General features: G+C 36.1%; 2 protein-coding genes across 6 annotated transcripts; one reads left to right on the plus strand and one right to left on the minus strand.

Annotated features, from left to right (window-relative positions):
- Positions 1-2,287: 2,287 nt before the first annotated feature.
- On the plus strand, positions 2,288-22,343 carry LOC127433708 (RILP-like protein 1). 3 transcript variants are annotated; one of them, XM_051685839.1, is made up of 9 exons: positions 2,288-2,789; positions 7,032-7,182; positions 8,875-8,993; positions 11,751-11,996; positions 13,399-13,569; positions 15,855-16,009; positions 16,136-16,240; positions 17,701-17,788; positions 19,715-19,862. In XM_051685839.1, exons 1-9 carry the CDS (start codon positions 2,502-2,504, stop codon positions 19,718-19,720), a joined length of 1,329 nt encoding a protein of 442 aa, XP_051541799.1. In that variant the 5' UTR covers positions 2,288-2,501; the 3' UTR covers positions 19,721-19,862. The 3 variants fall into 3 exon arrangements, with proteins under 3 accessions (XP_051541799.1, XP_051541798.1, XP_051541800.1); XM_051685838.1 differs by lacking the exon at positions 17,701-17,788 and having other exon boundaries at positions 19,715-22,343; XM_051685840.1 differs by lacking the exons at positions 13,399-13,569; positions 17,701-17,788 and having other exon boundaries at positions 19,715-22,343.
- LOC127433712 (U11/U12 small nuclear ribonucleoprotein 35 kDa protein-like) lies at positions 21,933-25,345 on the minus strand. Of its 3 annotated transcripts, none has more exons than XM_051685851.1 (2): positions 24,199-25,345; positions 21,933-23,424 (listed from the first exon to the last, which is right to left on the minus strand). In XM_051685851.1, exons 1-2 carry the CDS (start codon positions 24,298-24,300, stop codon positions 22,654-22,656), a joined length of 873 nt encoding a protein of 290 aa, XP_051541811.1. In that variant the 5' UTR covers positions 24,301-25,345; the 3' UTR covers positions 21,933-22,653. The 3 variants fall into 3 exon arrangements, with proteins under 3 accessions (XP_051541811.1, XP_051541813.1, XP_051541812.1); XM_051685853.1 differs by lacking the exon at positions 24,199-25,345 and adding an exon at positions 23,800-24,192; XM_051685852.1 differs by lacking the exon at positions 24,199-25,345 and adding an exon at positions 23,654-23,756.
- Between the last annotated feature and the right edge of the window lie 12 nt (positions 25,346-25,357).

Raw genomic sequence — 25,357 nt, forward strand, 5'->3', positions numbered from 1 at the left:
TGAAATACCATGTTTTTGTAACAACAGTAAAATAGTAATAAATAGATATTACGATGTCTTGAAAACAGTGTAAGAAGCTTTCATAAACTTTGTGTCAATTTATAACTGTTATACCAAAATATAGCCGCAAGCGGCAATCATCAGGCCAGGACATGGCCAAAATAATTAAATGGACACAATAGATCCTGTGGATGCTGTGGACACATCTGTTTTGTGAAAGATTTCTTCCAAAAGATTTTCCAAAAGATCACAGTTGCAAAAATAACATTTTATTAGAATGACAATAGACGATGATGATGAATAAGAAACAGCACATTAAAAGAGCAAAAAGCTAAGTCAAAGAGGATTTTCAAGGATTTTTAATCTTGGCATTCCATCTAGTGGACAATATCGGTAATACAGCCTTGATTTACCATGCATAAATGAGATTTTGGATTGTTGGACAATTAAATCAGGAAAAACTGAACTTGAGGAAAAACTTAAACAGCTTTCATAGGGCTCTTCATTTGTTGGATAGCTATTGCTATTTCTGCTGCACATATATTGCCTTACAAGACCTGATATAAGGTCAACAGCAAATTACAAGAGTAAAAAGCTTAAACTTAAACAGATTTCATAGGGGTCTTCATTTGTTTTGAAGAGAAATTTTATTGCACAGATAATACGTTACAAGAGCAATAACTCAAAGTTAGAGGATTTAATTGAATTTCTTATCTTGCTGCTCCATCCAGTGGACAAAATCAGTAGTACATCCTTCATCTGTCAATTACAGTTGAAATAAATAATATTTTTATTTGCTGTTGATAAGAGGAAATTTATTACAATTATCACATGTCCTCAGATTATCCTGGTGTCTATATGTTTTAAGTTTTGTCATGTTTAGACCTTGTGCACACAAATAAAGGCATAGTAGTTGTTATAGTTCAAACCCAAAGAATTAATTGGTTTATATCTTTGAAACAATTTGACAAATCAAAAATCCGAATGTATTATAATTTTATTATTATTATTATTATTATTATTATTATTATTATTTTGTCAGGACGGTCCCTAGATGATACGTGCAACATTTTGAGCAAATCGGACAAAAGGCCTAGGAGGAGTTCGCAAAAGTAGGTTTTTCAGAAAATCCAAAATGGCAGAATATTTTTATGGGCGGAAATAAATCATTAATCAACATATATATATATATATATATATATATATATATATATATATATATATATATATATATATATATATATATATGTGTGTGTGTGTGTGTGTGTGTGTGTGTGTGTGTGTGTGTGTGTGTGTGTGTGTTTTGTTCGTCTTGACTCAAGGAATCAGAGGAAATAAGAATTTTTATTCTAGCCCTCATAAATAAGTTATTAGCAAAAATGCAAATTAGTTCATTATAGTGCTACCTTGTGGACGATTTTCACCAAATTTGGTATACAGCCTAATTTTGGTGACTTGTAAGTGCCCCATACATTTTGTAATGATCGGCAATGCAAGTTATTTCCTATTGAAATTTGATTGGCTGTTGGCAGCCATTTTTGTTGATTTGCTGAATCGTTTTTGTAAGGATATGTTAGTGTAACAGGAGCCAGCTGATAGGTAACTGGCTCAAGAGTCACATTAGCGACTGATGTTAGGGGCTGTAGCCTTTAGCCTACTCATTAGCGCACCCGCCTCCCATGCTGAAGAACCCAGTTCGAATCACGCTCAGAGCAGGTTGAGTAGGACTGATTACAGTGGTGCCGTGACCCGGATGGAAGTGAGGTTTAGGGGGGTGAGTGTAATGGGAGCCAGCTGTTAGGTAGCTGTGCAGTATGTAAACCTCACTCCCCTAGCCTCAAGAGGTGCACTAGCGAATGATGCCAGACACTGTAGCCTTTAGCCTCCTCGTTAGCCTGCCTGCCTCCCATGCTGGAAACACCGGTTCGAGTCCCATTCAGAGCCGGTGGAGTAGGACCGGCTACATTAGCTCGTGAGCCAGAGATGATGCATGGTGCATTGGACCCCTAATTACCAGTTTTGAGGTTACTGTTGAACAACTATTATATATTTTATAATCATAAAATTAGTAATTTTTTTTTAATGAAACCATAATGACATGATCTAACCGTGATGAGGAACTATTCAGTTTATCTGAGTTTATTAGTCTTACCACAAATACCACAGTTAAACCATGGCTTCTATGGTAAACAGATATGTGACAAATAATGTAGGGCAGTATGGTGCATGACTGTGATTTCACAGCGCCATCATCTGTCACTGCTGTTGACATGCGCAGTAGATGAAGCGCCTGTGGAGAATAAGGGCAGGGAAACAGAACCGGAATGGGACAACTCTTATTTCGGTCCAGTTCGGCATAAAAATAACCTAAAATGGATTTTAATCTTGACGGAGAGTTATTAGCGAGTTCTTAATGGGCTTTGGTGCTTTTAATTAGCTACTAAAAGGGATTGAGAAAGTTTACACGGAAAGGAACTTAAGGAACACACAGCCGGGCGGTCATGGAAGATTTCGGTTCGGCGCTGGAGAAGAACGTGGCGGATCTGACCGTCATGGACGTGTATGACATCGCCGCAGTGGTGGGCCAGGAGTTCGAGCGCATTATCGATCAGTACGGATGCGAGGCTCTGTCCCGGCTCATGCCCAAAGTGGTCCGGGTGCTGGAGATACTAGAGGTTATGGTGAGTCGGAACAGCATCAGTCCCGAGACCGAAGAGCTCCGACTGGAACTGGACCGGCTCCGACTCGAGCGGATGGACCGATTGGAGAAGGAGAGGAAACATAAAAAGGTGCCTTTTATAAACTAGAACATCTATTTATGATTATTTCATCTAAATAATAATCAACCTCGTTAAATTAACGGTTTAAATGTCATTCTTTGTTAGAATTAAACTGGCAGGTGTAGTGTTTGTCCATAGCGGAATGTGTTACTGGACTGTGATGACGTCAGAGCAAATGTTACATTGCGTGGCTGAAGTTGTAACATTGTTTCTCCACTGATAATTTGAGACAAAAGCAGCGTTCGGGGGAGTTCCTGTTTGCAGCAGGAAATGAGCCAATCTGAACCATTAAAATCACAATCCACTGGGACCCTGAGTAGATGTGGGATTGATCAAAATCTCACGAGGCTCATGTCACCCCCAGTCCTGATGTATCCCTTACAAAAAAGTTCTGAATGACCATATTAATATTCCATGGTATTACCCTTGTATGTTCCAGATAACCCTTGGTATTACTATGGTACATGTTCTAAAATGGTGCTTTGTGCAAAACACTTGGTGTATACCATGGTACCATGTTCAGCAATCATGGTATTGTGATGATATCATGTCCAAAAATGGTGTTATGTGCAATAAACGTATGGTACATGTCCAAAAACCATGGTATTACTATGGTAACATGTAAAAAACATGGTATTACCATCGTACATGTCCTAAAATGGTACTTTGTACAAAACACTTGGTGTACCATGGTACCATGTCCAAAAATCATGGTATTACCATGGCACCATGTCCAAAATCATGGTATCGTGATGGTATCATGTTCAAAAATGTATGGTATTACCATCGTATATGTCCAAAAATGGTATTATGTGCAGTAAACATGGTATTAAGATGGTACATGTCCAAAAACCATGGTATTACCATGGTAACATGTCCAAAAACCATGGTTTTACCATTGTACATGTCCTAAAATGATATTATGTGCAATAAACGTGGTATTACCATGGTACATGTCCAAACACCATGGTGTTACCATCATAAATGTCCTAAAATGATATGTGCAATAAACTTGGTATTACGATGGTGACATGTCCAAAGAAATCATGGTATTACCTTGGCTCATGACCAAACACCATTGTGTTACCATTGTAAATGTACTAAAACTGTACTTTGTACAAAACATTTGGTATACAATGGTACCATGTCCAAAATCATGGTATCACGATGGTATCATGTCCAAAAATGGTATTATGTGCAATAAACTTATGGTACATGTCCAAAAAACATGGTATTTCCATCGTATATGTTCAAAAATTATATTATGTGCAATAAACTTGGTATTACTATGGTAACATGTCCAAAAACCATGGTATTACCATCATACATGTCCTAAAATTATATTATGTGCAATAAACTTGGTACTACGATTGTAACATATCCAAAAAAATCATGGTATTACCACGGTACATGTCCAAACACCATGGTATTGCCATTGTAAATGTACTAAAATAGTACTTTGTACAAAACACTTGGTATACCATGGTACCATGTTCAAAATCATGGTATCGCGATGGTATCATTTCCAAAAATGGTATTATGTGCAATAAACATGGTATTAAGATGGTACATGTCCAAAAACCATGGTATTACCATGGTAACATGTCCAAAAACCATGGTTTTACCATTGTACATGTCCTAAAATGATATTATGTGCAATAAACTTGGTATTACCATGGTACATGTCCAAAAACCATGGTGTTACCATCGTAAATGTCCTAAAATGATATGTGCAATAAACTTGGTATTACGATGGTGACATGTCCAAAGAAATCATGGTATTACCTTGGCTCATGACCAAACACCATTGTATTACCATTTTAAATGTACTAAAACTGTACTTTGTACAAAACACTTGGTATACAATGGTACCATGTCCAAAATCATGGTATCACGATGGTATCATGTCCAAAAATGGTATTATGTGCAATAAACTTATGGTACATGTCCAAAAAACATGGTATTACCATCGTATATGTTCAAAAATGATATTATGTGCAATAAACTTGGTATTACTATGGTAACATGTCCACAAACCATGCTATTACCATCGTACATGTGCAAAAATGGTATTATGTGCAATAAACTTGGTATTACCATGGTACATGTCCAAAAACTATAGTATTACCATGGTACATGTCCAAAAACCATGGTATTACCAACATACATGTCCTAAAATTATATTATGTGCAATAAACTTGGTACTACAATGGTAACATATCCAAAAAAATAATGGTATTACCATGGTACATGTCCAAACACCATGGTATTGCCATTGTAAATGTACTAAAATACTACTTTGTACACTTGGTATACCATGGTACCACGTCCAAAATCATGGTATTGCGATGGTATCATTTCAAAAATGGTATTATGTGCAATAAACTTATGGTACATGTCCAAAAAACATGGTATTACCATCGTACATGTCCTAAAATGATATTATGTGCAATAAACTTGGTATTACTATGGTAACATGTCCAAAAACCATGTTATTACCATGGTAACATGTCCAAACACCATGCTATTACCATCGTACATGCCCAAAAATGATATTATGTGCAATAAACTTGGTATTACTATGGTAGCATGTCCAAAAACCATGCTATTTCTATGGTAACATGTCCAAACACCATGCTATTACCATCGTACATGCCCAAAAATGATATTATGTGCAATAAACTTGGTATTACTATGGTAGCATGTCCAAAAACCATGCTATTTCTATGGTAACATGTCCAAACACCATGCTATTACCATCGTACATGCCCAAAAATGATATTATGTGCAATAAACTTGGTATTACTATGGTCGCATGTCCAAAAACCATGCTATTTCTATGGTAACATGTCCAAAAATTGTATTATGTGCAATAAACTTGGTATTACCATGGTATATATGTCCAAAAACTATGGTATTACCATGGCAACATGTCCAAAAACCATGCTATTACCATGGTAACATGTCCAAACATCATGCTATTACCATGGTAACATGCCCAAACACCATGCTATTACCATGGTAACATGCCCAAACACCATGGTATTACCATCGTACATATCCAAAAATGGTATTATGTGCAAAAAACTTGGTATTACCATGGTATATGTCCAAAAACTATGGTATTACCATGGCAACATGTCCAAAAACCATGCTATTACCATGGTAACATGTCCAAACACCATGGTATTACCATCGTACATGTCCAAAAATGGTATTATGTGCAATAAACCTGGTATTACCATGGTATATGTCCAAAAACTATGGTATTACCATGGCAACATGTCCAAAAACCATGCTATTACCATGGTAACATGCCCAAACACCATGGTATTACCATCATACATGTCCTAAAATTATATTATGTGCAATAAACTTGGTATTACCATGGTAACGTAAAACAATTATGGTATTACCACTGTACATGTCCAAAAACTATTGTATTACCATAGTAAATGTACTAAAATGGTACTTTGTACAAAACACTTGGTATACCATTGCACCATGTCCAAAATCATGGTATCATGTGATGACATCATGTCAAAAATTTTTATTATGTGCAATAAACTTATGGTACATGTCCAAAAATCATGGTATTACCATCGTATATGTTCAAAAATGGTATTATGTGCGATAAACTTGGTATCACCATAGCAACATGTACAAACACTATGGTATTACTATAGTAAATGTCCTAAAATGGTACTTTGTAAAAAAAAAACACTTGGTATACCATGGCACCATGTCCAAAATCATGGTATCGTGATGGTATCATTTCCAAAAATGGCACTATGTCCAAAAAACGTAGTTGTTCCGAGGTATCATACCCTAAAATAATGGTATTACCACAGTACCATGTACCAAAAAAACATTGTGTTACCATAGCACCATGTCTAAAAAGCATGGTAGTACTATGGTAATTTTTATAAGTTGTCAGTACTCTTACCATGGCAAACTTAGCATATAAGAACCTCGTATAATTTTAACACAGTATAGAAATTACATGAATGATGTCTTTTTGAGCAACATTAACATTGAGCAGACTGTGTAGTCTATAAATACCGGTCAGTTCTGGAAGACAGGTTTTGTTTGTATCCTTGTGTGAAGATGTAATTATGCCACTGCTTTGTGTGGTTTAGCTGATTATTTCATACATTACCTAACTCCATTGAAGGTCACTGGTTAAATATACACTCATGTATATTTTATGAGACAATTCTGAAGTGTGTGTGTGTGTGTGTGTGTGAACAGGAGCTGGAGTTGGTGGAGGATGTGTGGAGAGGTGAAGCTCAGGATTTGTTGTCTCAGATTGCTCAGCTGCAGGAGGAAAATAAGACGCTGCTTAACAACCTGTCCATCAAAGAGTGTCCGATGACAGAAGAGGACATACAGAAACAGGAAGGTAGTGTTAAAACCCATGGTTTGGAAAAGAAAAGGAAAAACCCATTAAACACTACAAAGCTAGATTTAGACCAAAATTTAAGTCGTTATTTACTGAAAATAACGACTTAACACTCTAGCTGTCCTTGGCAGCTCATGAGAGAAGTAGCAATGACTGATTTATGAATGAATCATTCTTTTTCAAATGAATCGGTTGATCCAATTCACAAAACCGGTCAAAATGAATCCCTCATAAATTGTACTGAACCAGTTCTTGAGTTTAGTGTTGAGTGAATAATTTCTGTAAATGTTTGTACACATAAAAATGCTAAATAACGTATTTATTTCCATAAGGAACTTAGCAAAGTCATTTTACAACAAAGCATAATGTAACATGCTACTGCTTGGAACATTTATGGTTGAATAATGCCGAATATTTCACTTACTATTTAAAAAAATAAAATAAATAGTAAGCAGTATACAGTGTAAACTACACAGTGCAGAAAGTAGTAAGCAAGTATTTCATTCCGAAAAGAGCTATTCCATTTTCCCAGCATTCCTGTACCGGATACAAAGCAAACACATGTGATCATGCTCATAGGAATTCACGCACATTCTTTCAGCAGTTTAGGAGCGGACACAAATGTTAAGCCACGCTGCACAAAGCGTCTTTTCTCTGTGTGAGTGAAGTCGAGGTGGCCTGTGTGACACAGAGACTCTCAGTGCCTCTGTCAAACTCACGTGCCTACACTTCACCCTTCAGAACAGTCGCTCCTCAGTCTCTCTGAACCTGCTAGACAAGTCTGATTCATTGCGCAGCTGTTTGCACAAACATTCAAGAGCCACCATCAACACTGACTTGAAGCTATGAGGAAAACTTTTCATTGCCACCTGCAAGAATGCAGGAAATCATTTATATTAAAAGCTTCCTAAAGGTGAAGTTTGTATTATTATTTTGTTTGTTAAATACTTTCTCTTATTCCAGTTTAAAATACAGTGACAACTAAAAGTTGTAAACAGTCTGACTCTGTGGCACTTTTAAAACATTGCTCTGTTTGTTTGAGCATCACGACCAGCTTGACAGAGCAACACTGGCAACCGATTGCATGAGTTTTGGGTTGAATTATCTGTCCGACCAATGGCAGTATGGTTCAGCATTCAAAATGTGTGATAGTTGCATAATTTAACCATTTATTTGTCATGCTGCCTGCTTTTGCCTGCTAGACTTCCAGTGTAAGTGGATTGCTTAGTTCATTTGTTTTTACAAGCTGAGAGCCAAATTGAAAATATTTTCTATGGTAATAACAGAGCTTAAGTTGTATTTAACACTGAATATTCCTTTAAAGACAGGTGACGTTTTAAGCCTGACATTATATTTCTAGGTCAGTTCCAAACTTGAAGTGGGTGAGCGGTTTAGTGTCAGATGCTCCACACAGACACAAATCTATTTTAAGAGCAGCAACATGGGCACTAAGTCAGGAAGTTATTTAGCTTACAGTGTCTGTCACTATTCTTGTTGCTGTCCTTATTTCCAGTGTCCCATATAAAAGAAATACCATGTCAGCCTGAAACTTACTGTAATAGTACATTATAACACACATAATAAAGTCCAATCAGTGTGCCAGTCAAAATGGCAATTTAAATATCCATAAATCATGCCTTATATTTCACTGAATATCAGTTGAGGTTGTATATTTCTAATTTATGATCTCAGGTATGACCGAGAGGGAACGGCAGGTGATGAAGAAGCTAAAAGAAGTTGTTGATAAACAGAGGGACGAGATTCGTGCCAAAGACCGAGAGCTGACACTAAAAAATGAGGACATTGAAGCAGTAAGGAGCAATGTTCCTTCAAAATCTTGTTCTTGTTGAGTAAAACTGTTTTAATTTGCCAAACTCTTCAGGCACCTGAGCAGAAACACGCCATGCACCGACCCATGCAGTGTTCACAGTAACAATATTTAAAAAGATGTTTTTTAAATTATATTTAAATTTAGTTTTTTTTTTTTATCCTAAAAGTATTAAAAAGTTTAATTAAAAGTATTATATAGTTTTTGTAAATATTTAGGACACAGTAACAATATTTACAAATACAGGTGCATCTTAATAAATTAGAATGTCGTGGAAAAGTTCATTTATTTCAGTAATTCAACTCAAATTGTGAAACTCGTGTATTAAATAAATTCAATGCACACAGACTGAAGTAGTTTAAGTCTTTGGTTCTTTTAATTGTGATGATTTTGGCTCACATTTAACAAAAACCCACCAATTCACTATCTCAAAAAATTAGAATACATCATAAGACCAATAAAAAAACATTTTTAGTGAATTGTTGGCCTTCTGGAAAGTATGTTCATTTACTGTATATGTACTCAATACTTGGTAAGGGCTCCTTTTGCTTTAATTACTGCCTCAATTCGGCGTGGCATGGAGGTGATCAGTTTGTGGCACTGCTGAGGTGGTATGGAAGCCCAGGTTTCTTTGACAGTGGCCTTCAGCTCATCTGCATTTTTTGGTCTCTTGTTTCTCATTTTCCTCTTGACAATACCCCATAGATTCTCTATGGGGTTCAGGTCTGGTGAGTTTACTGGCCAGTCAAGCACACCAACACCATGGTCATTTAACCAACTTTTGGTGCTTTTGGCAGTGTGGGCAGGTGCCAAATCCTGCTGGGAAATGAAATCAGCATCTTTAAAAAGCTGGTCAGCAGAAGGAAGCATGAAGTGCCCCAAAATTTCTTGGTAAACGGGTGCAGTGACTTTGGTTTTCAAAAGACACAATGGACCAACACCAGCAGATGACATTGCACCCCAGATCATCACAGACTGTGGAAACTTAACACTGCACTTCAAGCAACTTGGGCTATGAGCTTCTCCACCCTTCCTCCAGACTCTAGGACCTTGGTTTCCAAATGAAATACAAAACTTGCTCTCATCTGAAAAGAGGACTTTGGACCACTGGGCAACAGTCCAGTTCTTCTTCTCCTTAGCCCAGGTAAGACGCCTCTGACGTTGTCTGTGGTTCAGGAGTGGCTTAACAAGAGGAATACGACAACTGTAGCCAAATTCCTTGACACATCTGTGTGTGGTGGCTCTTGATGCCTTGACCCCAGCCTCATTCCATTCCTTGTGAAGTTCACCCAAATTCTTGAATCGATTTTGCTTGACAATCCTCATAAGGCTGCGGTTCTCTCGGTTGGTTGTGCATCTTTTTCTTCCACACTTTTTCCTTCCACTCAACTTTCTGTTAACATGCTTGGATACAGCACTCTGTGAACAGCCAGCTTCTTTGGCAATGAATGTTTGTGGCTTACCCTCCTTGTGAAGGGTGTCAATGATTGTCTTCTGGACAACTGTCAGATCAGCAGTCTTCCCCATGATTGTGTAGCCTAGTGAACCAAACTGAGAGACCATTTTGAAGGCTCAGGAAACCTTTGCAGGTGTTTTGAGTTGATTAGCTGATTGGCATGTCACCATATTCTAATTTTTTGAGATAGTGAATTGGTGGGTTTTTGTTAAATGTGAGCCAAAATCATCACAATTAAAAGAACCAAAGACTTAAACTACTTCAGTCTGTGTGCATTGAATTTATTTAATACACGAGTTTCACAATTTGAGTTGAATTACTGAAATAAATGAACTTTTCCACGACATTCTAATTTATTGAGATGCACCTGTATATTTTAAACTATTTTTATTTCTATAAAAAAAATTATTTTTTAATCTTTTAATATGTTTTAATTAATTTGATGTATTATTAATAAATGAATAATATTATTAATACATTATTTAATTTACTATAATTTAACAAATATTATGTATTTTTTGTAAATATTTAGGCAACAGTAACAATGTTTATTATTATTGATTTTTTTAAATTATATTTTTATTCCTATAAAAATGTTTTTATAATAACATTTTTTGAATCATTGTTTAATATTTTGTTATTAATTTGATATATTATTAATAAATGAATTTTATTATTAATACATTATTTAATTTAAATAATTTAAAAAAAATGTTTTTTTTAATATTTAGGCCACAGTAACATTATTTACAAAGATATTTTTTAAATTATATTTTTATTACAATAAAAATGTTTTTGTAATAAAAAAATGGAATGCTTGTTGAATATTTTTGAATTAATTTGATATATTATTAATACATGCATATTAATATATTATTAAATATACTATAATTTTATAAAGTATTATATATTTTTTGTAAATATTTAGGCCAACCAGGGTGATAGTTAAATACCTTATTATAATGTTTATCTGCCTTGTTTGCTTGAAAAAGCTTGTGTTGTTTTCTCAAGAAAAAAAGACTGAAAAATCAAAATATACAAAGTTTCTCCACCTCTGCAACAACTTTTCTTTTCTGCTAATGTAATCAAGGCCTCGAGGGAGGGGCAAAATAATGTTAAACAACAATATTATAGCCTTACATTTTCATGATCCAATCAAAATCTTGTTGGATAAAAAAAAAAAATCAAGTCCGGCCTTACATAATTTCCTGCTAAATATTCTGTTTCATTATGAAAGTAAAATGTGTTACGAAAGCCGTTCTTCATGTCTTCCACCTCCTCCAGCTCCAGCAGCAGTTGAACAGGCTGATGAAGATCAACCACGACCTGCGGCATAAAATCACGGTCGTGGAGGCCCAGGGAAAAGCTTTGATCGAGCAGAAGGTGGAGCTGGAGGCGTTTGGCCAGGCACGACAACAGGAACTGGGTAACCTGCAAAAGGAAGTGTCTCGTCTTAAAGTGCGTCTTAAAGAGCAGAGTAAGACCAGTGCTGAGACAGAGGAACCTGTAGGACCGCCGTCACCTGCACAGGTACATGAATATGAAAGTGGATGGAAGTGGCTTGATTCCTTAAAACAGTAATTATTGTTCAGGTGCAGGTGACAGTATATTATGGTGTGGTTATATTATAAATTCTTATTCATGCACTCATATTTTGACTTTATATATAATTTCTGTACTTGTGGTTGATTGCAAGGCAGTGAGTCACTTCAATCTTCAGTGTCAGCATCAAGTAATTTCTATTTCCCTGGATGTGATGTGATCTAATTGTTGGATTGTTCACATGTTAGTGTCTAGAATGAGTCAGAATGATACGCCAATGAGTCACAGAGGAAACAAGAAAGAGTTGGTCACAAGGTCTCTAAGTAAGGAAAATAAATGTCAGTAGACAGTACGCACAGTTAGATTTCCCACTTAGTTTTGTAAACCCTGGATTATTATCTTCGGTTAACATAATCCTGGCTAAGCACGTTTTGTGATTTTACACACTGGGTTAATGTTCCTAATGGCATATTTAATTAGATTAATTACATTGATTAAACAAAGTACAGCACACAACCTGCTTTAAATAATACATAATACAACAGCAAAAAAACAAACAATGATAAATAAATACAAAATAAACACATATAATACAGGTTAAATACAATTTAATATATTATTAATAATACTATTCATCTATTATTTAATGTAATATAATGTAACAAATATAATAAATACATAAAAAAATGAACAAATGCAATACTTGTTTAATATAATTTAAAATATTATTAATATATTAATATTACTATTAATGTATTATTTAATGTAATGTAATTTAACAAATATAATATATTTTTTAGGCCAAACAGGATGGTAGTTTATTAAGTTATTAACATGTTTTTCTGTCATGTTTGTTTGAAAAAAATTATGTTGTGATCTCAATAAAACAAGACAGAAATATTTTTGTATTTATTCAGCAATAACTGTCACTCTGTCAACATAGTTAACGTGTTTGACGCAGCTGTTTGACATGTTTCCTTCAAGGTGAAAAATGACCGTAACCCGGGGTTAAGCAAATGTGCGATCTTTTTTTATGTATATATATATATATATATATCTTTATACACACAGAACAGTGGTGTAAATAGTAACTAGACCAACAAAACCATGCAGAACATATGTGCAGTGTGCAAATTTACAATACAGTACATGAACTGCAGAAATAACTACAGACATTCCATGACTAATGTTTTGCTGCTTTCCTCTTTAGCCATTCAGAATTATATATAGATTGCGTTAGATTGCTTTTAGTAACTGTTATCCTGTGCCATTTAGCATTTCTGTACCAAAGTTGTATTTTAAACAGTACACCGAGAGAAGCAGTAGTAATAATTAGTCGTAGCTTCCCAACTTTGGTTGCAATTTGCAAACCACATGTTTGTTACTGTAGTCGACTAAACCGCCTCCAGCTTGGGGTCAGGATTTAGCTTCTGAGCTTCTTGTGAGGGGCATGGAAATAGAGGAAGGGCCACTTCATCTCATCCGCAGCATAGGGAGCCATGAAGCCTCTACGGACGAGAGTGAGGATGACAAGGACGATGAAGAGGCTGTATTTTTATGGGTAAACCTTCAGCGGCAGCTCCTAAGGATCGCATGGAGTGTAAACTAATATGCTGCCCCATATCTGCATCTGTGTTTGCACGAGTTGTGCAAGGGTGACTGACAACACATCCAAAGTGTCCTGAGTATGTGTGGTTATTTATGAACAGATGTATTATCATACAGTGCCATTATTAAAAAAAAATTTATTAGTCTTAAAATCTGGTTTGATCTTCATCTACATTACAATAATGAACAAACACAATCTGTTTTAACTAATAACACAAAAATTATTGTATTGTTCTTGTATATATTGAATACATCATTCAAACATTCACAGTTTAGGTTGGAAAAAGTATGTGAACCCCTAGGCTAATGACTTCAACAAAGCTAATTATAGTCAGGAGTTGAAAAACCTGGCATACAATTAATGAGATGAGATTGGAGGTGTGGGATAGTCCTACTTTGACTTATAAAAAGCACTCAAACATTTTGAGTTTGCTATTTACAAGAAGCATCTGCTGACGTGGATCATGCCTCACAAAAAAGAGATCTCAGAAGACCTACATTCAAGAATTGTTGCTTTGCATAAAGCTGGAAAGGATTACAAAGTTATCTTGAAGAGCTTAGATATTCATCTGTTAGACAAATTTTTTATAAATGGAGATGATTTAGTACTGTGGCTACTCTCCCTAGAAGTGGCCATCCACCCAAAATGATTCAAAGGGCACACCACAGAATGCCCAATGAGTTACAAAAGAACCCTAGAGTGACAGATAAAAACTTGAAGGAATCATTGGAACTGGTTAACATCTCTGTTCATGAGTCTGCTGTACGGAAAACATTAAACAAGCATGGTGTCCAAGGCAGGACACCATGAAGGAAGCCGCTGCTTTCCAACAAAAATATTGCTGTGCATCTGAAGTTTGCCAAAGACCACCTTGACACTCCACAACGCTACTGGGAAAATGTTTTGTGCACTGATGAAAATAAGGTTGAATTGTTTGGGTAGAACATTCAGAACTACATATGGCGTAAAAAGGGCACCACAATACCAACAAAGAAAACATCATCCCAACGGTGAAGTACGGTGGAGGGAGCATCATGATTTGGGGCTCCTTTGCTGCTTCTGAGCCTGGACCGCTTGCCATCATCGAAGGAAAATTAATTCACAAGTTTATCAAGATATCCTACATGATAATATCAAAATGGCTGTGCACCAGCTGAAGCTCAGTAAAAGTTGGGTGATGCAGCAGGACAATGTAAATCCACTTCTGTAGTAAATCCACTACAGAATGGCTTCAAATTAAGAAAATCCCCCTTTTGGAGTGTCCCAGTCAGAGTCCAGACCTTAACCCAATAGAGATGCTGTGGAATGACCTCGAGAGAGCTGTTCACACCAGACATCCTAAGAATATAGAGCTGAAGCAGTTCTGTAAGGAGGAATGGTCCAAAATTTCATCTGAACATTGTGCAGGTCTAATCCGCAGCTATAGGAAATGCTTGGTTGAGGTTATTGCTGCCAAAGGAGAATCAACCAGTTATTAAATCCAAGGGTTCACTTACTTTTTCCACAGCACTGTGAATGTTTAATGGGATGTGTTCAATAAAGACATTAAATCTACAGTTAAACTAAGTTATTCCAAAAGATGTGAAAAGTGTTTTGGCAGGTGAAAGTGTGGAGACTTTAATTCTGCGTGATCCAAACAGTTTGTGAATGCTGCCTGCATGTGTGATCTAAGTGTTTGTACTGAATGCAAACCTTGTGATTGAATTAAATTTTAACTCAAGTAGAATATCGTAGACAGTAATAGAGCGCTTATGGTCCACTGTAAAGTGAAAGTCACCAATCATAAGCTGTTATTCACATTTTTGCATTGTAAAATATGAACAGTAAATTAGAGACAACTCTGCTGATGTCATTAAAATGACATAACTGTTTTATATGGAAGCGAAGTGGATGTGAAAGACGCTATGAAAATATTCACTGTGGATATCTGCTTAAAGTTTATTTTGTCAATTTTTAGGGGTACACTAGCCGATTAATGGCCTTAAAGATAAGACACATGAACTTAAAGCCAAAAAACTTATTTTGATTTCAAAACAACATAATGTGCTTTTTTGTTGTGTGTGGTTTGCTGTAGATTAACAGCAATGAAATTAGATAATATTTTTTCTTATTGAGAATGCTGTGATTGTGGAATTGTTTTTTCTTTGTCTAGTTGAAAGTTCCTCAGTATACATGATCAAGCATCTAAAACAGTTAAAATGCTACAGCTGACTGTATGTGTTCCTCCCATCCTCCAGGAGGCACTGTGTGATGAGGAAATGTCCGCTCTAGATCAAAAAGACCCGAATCGCCCGCGATTCACCCTGCAAGAACTGCGCGATGTCCTGCATGAGAGGAATGAACTGAAAGCAAAAGTATTCATGCTGCAAGAGGAAATTGCGTATTATAAAAGGTAATTTTCCACATATTTTCAGCAAAAGTCAATTATATGTATCTTTTTGGTAAATAACTTAATATTCCTACATTTGTATGAAATATCAAGAATTTAAATGACTTCATTCTTTAATCTTATTAACAGTGAAGAACAGGAGGAGGAAACAGGCCCGCCCATGCCCGACCCATCGCCCACTCTCAGACCAAGCTCTCGCTCCAACTTTCAGCCTGAGTCAGGCATAAAACGATTGTGCGTACTGCTACATTTATACAAGAAACATGCACACACTTCCACAAATAAATATTTTAAACCACCTTAGCTCTGCTCCTACCTGCTACCTGCTAAGTAGCCTTTTAGACCAAATATGTTCTGCGCTAAAAAAGAAACATAACGAATAGAACAGAACGCAGTTGTTTCGAAATGCTTTTATTAAGTTAATTTACCTTGAAACAGCTTGTAAGAAATGTAGTGATCTTGACGCTACAAAACGCGAGTTGCGGCACAGCGTTCAAAGATGTCCGCTAGCGCAGGATTATATTGAAAACAATTGAGAAGTCACTCAAAACAGATGCAAAAACACAATTGGTTCAAACATTTCCTAAAGGCCAAAGTATACTTTGGTTTTCCACGTGCCGTTACGTCCTACACATAGTGCATGCAACGCAAATTTCGTCATTAGCATAGTATGCGTGGCAGTCGAGGACAGTCCGCATCTTTGCACGGCGTCGGTGCATGCGCCTCCCGATGACTGTACTAAAAGAGTATTACAAAGCAGGCGAAGTGCATACACATCTAACATGTATGGGCTTGCATTCAAACGAGTATGCTTTGAAAGGCTGAGCACTTGACCGTGCGCGAGACGGAATGGCACGCGGAAAAACAAAATATTTCCTAGCCTTAAGGCATTCTACCAGAAACAGAACCTCATAAATTACTAATTTGAAATTCTCTTTATTAGCAGCTCTGTTATTGTCACTCACATGTGACACAAATAACGCTCACAGTTGATTCCAGTAGAGTTTGAAGTTAGCATGTTGCTAAGCTAGCGACTAAACCCTAATGAACAAAAAAATACAATGCACACACAAGTATTGGGTGAAATAGTGCCTTTTTAATTACAGATAGATATATTTTCTATCTATACTTTTCAGTACTGAATTTAATTAGCTAATATTATTTTAGCTATTAATTAGCATTAGCATTACCCTTACAAAAAAATCTAAACTAGCCGCAATTTTGCCGCTTGCTATTTTCACATGCAAATGAGCTTTTGATTCGCCGAAAATGTTTGCCAGAAGTTTGCAGCTCTTCGCCGGTAGTGGTGAACCTCGGCAAACCTTTGGCAACAAGGGGCAATTTGCAGCAAGTTTGCCACAAAACTAATTTGCATGTGAAAATCTTTGGCAAATTCGCCATGAACTCTCAATTTTCATAAGGGTAGTTTTATATTTACTAGCCTGCAGATTGAACATGACACGTTTTATGACACATGACTCCTGTCGCCTTATTTACATCCATGAACTCTTGTATTACTAAAATCCTAAGGCATGACCATCATTAATTCTGTACCATTTTGACAATGTGGATTTAAATGGTAAGAGTATAAGCCATAGAGTTTCACCAAATTCAGCAGAATATCTGGTTCCTGTTTTGATTCCTGTGTATCTTCTCTCTGCTCAACTCTGCGTGTCTGTGCCTCTCTGTAACAGGATATTCACAGCCATTATGCCGATGGTGGCAGCTGGGTTGATTCCAGATGACCCCACTTTACAGCCAATCAGACGACTTATGTCCCTTGTACGACATTTTGGTGGTTCACATTTGTGTTCTTTGCTGTTTTAACACCTTAAACCTGCCCTGCATGTATGGAGCTGCATGCCCTCCCATCTCACCCTCCCCTCATTAGAGCCACTGATTTTAAAGAGCACATTCTGATTGGCTGATTGTGGGGCTATCTGTGTGACCAATCAGCAGGAGTATCGTTAGAATCAGCCAGTCAGAATCAAACACCCACTCACTCCTCTAACACTTGTGCTGTACTGCAACCAGTTATATAACAATGTTTCATAATATTGTCAGCTATTTCAAAGCTAAAAGAGTGCTTTATGAATTCATAGCGAGATGCTAAAACGTGTCGAGCAAGAGTACAATGACAAAAGCTCAGAAAGCAAACTTTTGTAAAGACCTTAATGAGGTTGAAGGGATACTGGTGCAATTTTGGTGACTGGTTTTATGTTCAGCTTTTAACATTACGCTAGCATGTAGTTTGTTCATTTCTAGTTTGAAACTAATTATTTTCCTTTATTACACTATTCATTGGCTATATATATATATATATATATATATTGGAATATTACATATTATTAGTGTTTTTTATGTGCAGTATTTGCAGATAGCAAATTGGCTGTTTGTTATTAGGTAAATCTCACAAAAACAAGTCCAGGTTAAATTTCACCCTTAAATCAAAAGTAAAAATATGAAACTAATTTTCATAACAATTAAGCACATTTTCCCTCTTATTTTAATCACTTTTATGCACTAAAAATATAAATGTTATTATTGTAATGTGATAAAATATCATAAACATTACGGTATTACATCAGTGAAAATCATCCAGGCTGAACACAATTTTTTGTTAAATTAAAATAAGAAAAAATTAAATTCACTACAATAAATACTAACAAATATTTACACTTGTACTTTACAGATGTATGGTACAATTTAATAGTATTTTAAAATATTGAATTTATTAAAAACATATTTTTTTCACATTGCAGAAATAAGAATGAAATAAGTTTGCATGAATTAATTTCTTGATTTAATTTAATTCCATATTGCTTCTATTGATTTGGGGGTAAAATATAACCCCAAAATTTCTTTTGGGGTCATATTTCACCCCAAAATGAAGAGAAGCAAATAAGAACTGTATTTTTCATGAAGAAAATTATTGACATAAATTTCATGGCAGTTAAACATATTTTCTCCTCCAATTTTCATAACTTTAATGTGCAAAAGTCGTATTGTTATTTCTGTAATGTGAAAAATGTCATTGACATTACTGTATTACAGCAGTGAAATTCCTTAAGGCTGAACACAATTTACTATTATTATTATTATTATTAATAATAAAATAAGCTTAAATAAAATTAAGTACAAAAAATACTATCAAATATTTACAAAAGTACTTACAAATCAACTGTAAAATGTAATAATGTATTATATTAATATGATTAATTTAATAATTAAAAATATATATATATATATATTTATATTACAAAAATAAGAATAAAATTTGATTGCCTTAATTTCTTTATTAAACTTAATTTCATATTTTTGTTCTTTGTATTTGGGTTGAAATATGAGACATTTTTTGACAGTTTTTATGAGATTCACCCTATTATGTTTGTACAGTTACACTATTAGAATAATAAAGTATTAGAAGTAACTTTTTTTTTTTTAGAAGTTATAGTTCCATAAAATTGTAAAAATTGTGAGTGCTTAACAATAACATTACACAACAGCATATACTGCCTAACTACACCAAAATAAAATAAAATAATAATAATAAAAATAACAGACAAACTTTTGTAGTTAATATGAAACATCATATATATTTTATGGCTTTTATTGCATAATTTGCTAAGGCTAGATCATTTGGTAATTGACTGCACACTCATGCATGACAATGACAACTAATGCACGTGTCCTATCTTACTGTCACAGGTTTAGCTTCTTTTCCCGGGACAAAAACCGAGGCTCGCAGAGGAGTGTGGCGCAGATGGGTGAAGGCTTTGGTTCATGGGCGGGGAAAGATGAAGTGTACACAGAGCAAGCCCAGGAGGCATTACAACACATGTAATGAACACAAACGCTCCACTAATCGGTAACCCGCACCATGTGACCATAGGCTACGATTACGCTCCCTTTCATGGTCACCTTTCACAGCACAACAGCTGCAAGCAGACGAAACATGCACTCACAAAGGGAACAAAGAGGATGGGGCATTTTAGAGTTACTGATAGATCTTGCCCCTCTCTCACCCAAAGATACTGTGAGGGAGTTTTTATGTGCCTATTTTGTCAAAAAGTTAGACATTTTATTGGTTTTGCGAATTACAAGTTACTGTAAGTAGAGAATGCTGAAAAGTAGATTTCAGACAATTTTGTGATGAGCTTTTAAAGACGAGATGCCTTCCATAGATAAGACAAATATCTATTTTTAATTCAAATTGAATTATGAATGAGACAATGCCTAGTATCCATGAATATGCATGTGACTGGAGAAACAACAAGTCAGTAAGATGTTAACTATGCCCAAGCCAGAGATGAAATATAATGTTGAAACATACGTAGAACTTTGGATTTGCACTATAGGATAATTAAGCTCACTGAAGTCACGTCCGAACTAATCTGTTTTCGTCTGAAAATTCTGTTTTAAAGTAATATATTTCGGTATCAATAAAAGTATATCTCAATGGACAGCATTTGTGGCAATAATTTATTTGGACTCTCCCTCCTTTTCTTTAAAACACTGAAGCACTTCCATTGTAAGTGCCTCGCTGTAACCTCGATTTTTGCTTTTTTTTTAAAGGAGCGACGAGTCTAAAATGTTTTTTTTTTTTTTTTTGTGGTAATCAACATTATGTCACAAATGCTGTTGATTGAGCTTAACTTGTATTGAACCTGGAATATTCCTTTAAAGCACTTATATTAATTCCACCATATAAAAATCTGTGTTATTTGAGCTCTAAAGTTCGTCCCTTTTAGAGGTGGGACTACTTTTCTTGGCGGATGAATGTCTGGTTATGCATTACCAACTTAATTCCTATGGCTAGACTTTCCTTCATGGAAACAGTCCCATGACAGGAGTTGGAAAATTGTATATAACTTTTCACAGACAATGAAAGTAAATTATTTGATCACACTAGTCTCATCTAGCAGAATGTTAAAGTCTTATGGCTATATTTTTTAAACATGTATTTAAAAGGAATATTCAGGGTTCAATACAAGTTAAACTCACTTTAAAGCATTTGTGGTATTATGTTGATTTCCACAAAAAGTAATTTCGACTTGTCCGTCCTTTTATTTCAAAAAGCAAAAATCAACGTTACAGTGAGGCACTTACAATGGAAGTGAATGGGGCCAATTTTTGGAGGCTTTAAAGGCAGAAATGTGAAGCTTATAATTTTATAAAAGCACTTACTTTAATTCTTCTGTTAAAACTCATGCATTATTTGAGCTGTAAGTTTGTTTAAATTGTCATTTTAGGGTTTACAGCATTAAAGAAGTTTAAGAAAAGGTTAGTATGCGATTTTAACACTAAAATCATGTTAACACGCATGTCTTGTGGCTATATTTTTGAAACAGTGTGTATATTGTGACTCAGCCAGTTCTCCTAAGCAACCAGACTGGCCCGGTTACTAATGAGGGTAGAGTCACATGGGGTAACCTCCTCGTGGTCGCTATAATGTGGTTTGCTCTCGGTTGGGCGTGTGGTGAGTTGTGCGTGGATGCCGCGGGGGACACCACCACAAGGACTTGGGAATTGGGCATTCCAAATTGGGGAGGAGAAAAATTTTTTTTTTTAAATTTAAATAAAAAAATAAAAAATAAAGAAACAGTGAGTATTTTAATGTTTACGGATTGGCCCCATTGACTCCCATTGTAAGTGCCTCACTGGAACCCAGATTTTTGCCTTTTTTAAAGAAAAGGAAGGACGAGTCGAAATAAATTTTTGTGGTAATCAACATGTCACAAATGCTGTTGATTGAGTTGAACCCGTAATATTCCTTTAAAATGTATCCTGGTGCAATGCATTGCTCCATTGACCTCCACTGTAAGTGCATTGCTGTCAAAAAGTTGAAAAAAACTGATGAACGCATCCAAATTATGGTTTGCTGTCCGGGGGGGGGGGTGCTTTATATGTATTAAGTGTTTTTGCAGTGCTTTAATGCAGAACAATATTTTTAATAATAATCCATTAGTTTACATCTGGCTAAAGTATCCGTCACATAAGCAAATTTCTTTCACCAGCTGTTTTGCATTGCTTGAATGGTGCTTTTACTGGCAATAATAGAACTGTTGAGTTAAAGCATGAAAATGCTTAACTTTGGTAAAGAGTGTTTATGAAGGCAGCTTTGTAAGCTGGATATTCATGCCTGTGGGCCTGACTTCAATTGTTAAACACCACTCAGCTGAAAAAAGAAACTGTATTAGAGTGAAAATCACAGTGGTTTCCAGTAACATTTCACTGTTTAAGGATAAAAAAATCCTAACTGGATCCAATGTATCATTATGAAGGATTATGCATAACAACTCATCTCATTGTGTATTAAAACATTTTATATCGTGAATTGCCAAAACATGCTTTTCATTTCAAACATGTTAATATGCCCAATAGAGAGACTTCATTCAATTTATTCATATGACATATTGATTTATTGGTGCTTAGTACAAATTCAATTCAAATTTAAAGGAACAGTTCACCCAAACATTAAAATTCTGTCATTATTTACTCACCCTGTTGTCGTTCAACCCTGTAAAGGGTCAGTAAATGACATAATTTTCATGTTTGGATGAACTATGTATTCAAGCTTATTTACAAAGTGAGAACAGAGATACTGAAAAGAATGGTATAAAGAAAAGGTATAAATGTGTCTAATTTTATTCTCTGTCTGTATGCAAGTCTCTTCGCCTTTTGTCGTCTCTGTTTGAATCTCTCTCTCTGCTTCGCTCCCTGTGACGTTTAGAGTCTCTTTTCTCTTTATAGTGACCTCTTTCATTCCAATCATTCCCTCTTTCCCAGTCATTTTTCCTTTCTCGCCATCGTCCGTGTTCTCTATCTTGTTCGTGGTCTCTTTGCCTCTCCTCTCTCATGCTGGTTCCTTCCCAACGATCCGCTGATCTGCTCGGGGCCATCATGGAGGTCAGATTGATGGGCTTGCGGAAGGGTCTATCCCTGCCGCCAAACCTCAGCTGACCGGACTCCTTTTTGCCACCTTGGCCCCCTCCTAGCCGGCGTGGAATCCAGCCCTGCAGTGTACGTTCTTGCTCGAAGTCCACAAAGAGCTCATACTGGTCCACAACCAGCTTGTTGGCGTCTCTCCATGCTCTGTTCACAGAACGTTCCTCCTTGTACTCAATGAAAGCGTAGCATTTGGAGTAACCCGTGATGATGTCTCGGACCAGTCGAACCCGGCGGATGTCTCCAAACTTTGAGAAGACTTCCTGGAGCTTTTCCTCAGATGTTTGCGGATTCAGGCGTGCAACGAACAGGGTCAGGTGAGGGTCACCTGTCACACCCTTGTTAGGCTTGTAACGGGCCAGCATCGCCCTCCAGACGGCTTTGTCGTGGGGTTCCACATCTGTGCCATCGATACTGCCCGCTCTGAGAGGGTCATAAACCTTCGCCACAGGACACCACTCACTCATCATCTAAAGGAGAGAGAATAATCAAATTTCAGATTAATCTATTATGGTTCATGCAAAATTCAGCTCTTAAAAAGTTGATGCATAACATATCCTTGAGATTTTTTTTCCATCAACATAATACAATTACAAAAAAAATAAGGTAAAATTTTATATGAATGTATAAGAGAAAATTTATATTGTAGGTGCTGTGACTGGTCAACATTTCTTTTAAGTTTTTCAGCATTTTAATCACCTTTTTGCCTGCTGTGTAAACTAATGCATTTTTAAACGTCCAAATATTCTATATTTATTCTACGTCTATATGTGTAAAAATAATAACAATCAGCGATGAATGTGTACAATTCTGTTTACAATATTGTTACATGAAGTATAGCATACAATGGAAGACGTGTCATCTATCTAGATAAAATGAGGTCCAAAAGTCTCTAATGCTGCTGAATAAAAATGCTTTTGGCTTCGTCGCAAAACAGTTTTGTGGCAGCCTTTAAACAAATTATGGGCCCAAATTTTTAATTTTGCTGTGGTCTTCCATTCACCATTTATCCAACAATGACGACTTCCGCATTAGCGCACGTGTGAAAAGGGTAACATTAGCAAACTAGCTAATGAAATCCACAGTCCTTTTAAAAACTGAATTTGAGCACACACGATGCCTTACAATCTAGTGTTTGACTCATATTTATTTGAAGTACATAGGATTGTGTATACTACTGATAAACACGTTTTTAACCTATCAAAACTACCCCATTAAAATAACATAAAAGCACCAGAACAAACCTTCCTTCGTGTGCGTCGCCTAAAAACGCTCCGTGCAGAAACTCTTGCTGCGTTTTTATGGGCCGCCCTAGTGGCTATGAGGTCTTCGGGTTTCCCGCGCATCCGCAGCTGTTCAGGTTGTAGTCCAAAAACACGAAAATAATTCTCATGTTCGAGCCAGCGGGGTTTTAGAAGTATGTCGCTAAATAAGGACTACAACTGTTTTCCGTTTCGTCAGGCACGTTCACTCACATGCTTGTGGTATTTGTAGTCTTTATCTAGCAACTCGTTAGCAACTTGCATTTTTTTAAATCCACGTTTGAGGTATGACTGTGTGCAAATTATATTGTAGAACAAAACGCCCAATATTCTTTAAGTAATGTTTACCAACCACAGACCTTATTTTACTCATAAATTGAAAAATTACAAAAATTCATAGGAAATTCCAGAGGAAACCTTAGGCAAATTAGCCTTCTGCGTTCACCTACAAAATTGGGCATATAATACAAATTACAACAATATCTTAAATCTTAGAAAACATTCCCTGTCTTAGGTCAGTTAGGATCACTACTTTATTTTAAGAATGTGAAATGTCAGAATAATAGTAGAGAGAATTATATATTTCAGCTTTTATTTCTTTCATCACATTCCCAGTGAGTCAGAAGTTTACATACAATTTGTTAGTATTTGGTTGCATTGCCTTTAAATTGTTTAACTTGGGTCAAATGTTTTGGGTAGCCTTCCACAAGCTTCTCACAGTAAGTTGCTGTAATTTTGGCCCATTCCTCCAGACAGAACTGGTGTAACTGAGTCAGGTTTGTAGGCTTCCTTGCTCGCACACGCTTTTTCAGTTCTGCCCACAAATTTTCTATCGGATTGAGGTCAGGGCTTTGTGATGGCCACTCCAATACCTTGACTTTGTTGTGCCATTTTGCCACAACTTTGGAGGTATGCTTGGGGTAACTGTCCATTTGGAAGACCCATTTGCGACCGAGCTTTAACTTCCTGGCTGATGTCTTGAGATGTTGCTTCAGCATATCCACATAATTTTCCTTCCTCATGATACCATCTATTTTGTGAAGTGCACCAGTCCCTCATGCAGCAAAGCACCCCCACAACATGATGCTGCCACCCCCATGAACACCATCCCAACCGTGAAGCTTCAGCTTGCAGGCCTCAC

Source organism: Myxocyprinus asiaticus, chromosome 43, assembly GCF_019703515.2.
Source record: "Myxocyprinus asiaticus isolate MX2 ecotype Aquarium Trade chromosome 43, UBuf_Myxa_2, whole genome shotgun sequence".
NCBI lineage: Eukaryota > Metazoa > Chordata > Actinopteri > Cypriniformes > Catostomidae > Myxocyprinus > Myxocyprinus asiaticus.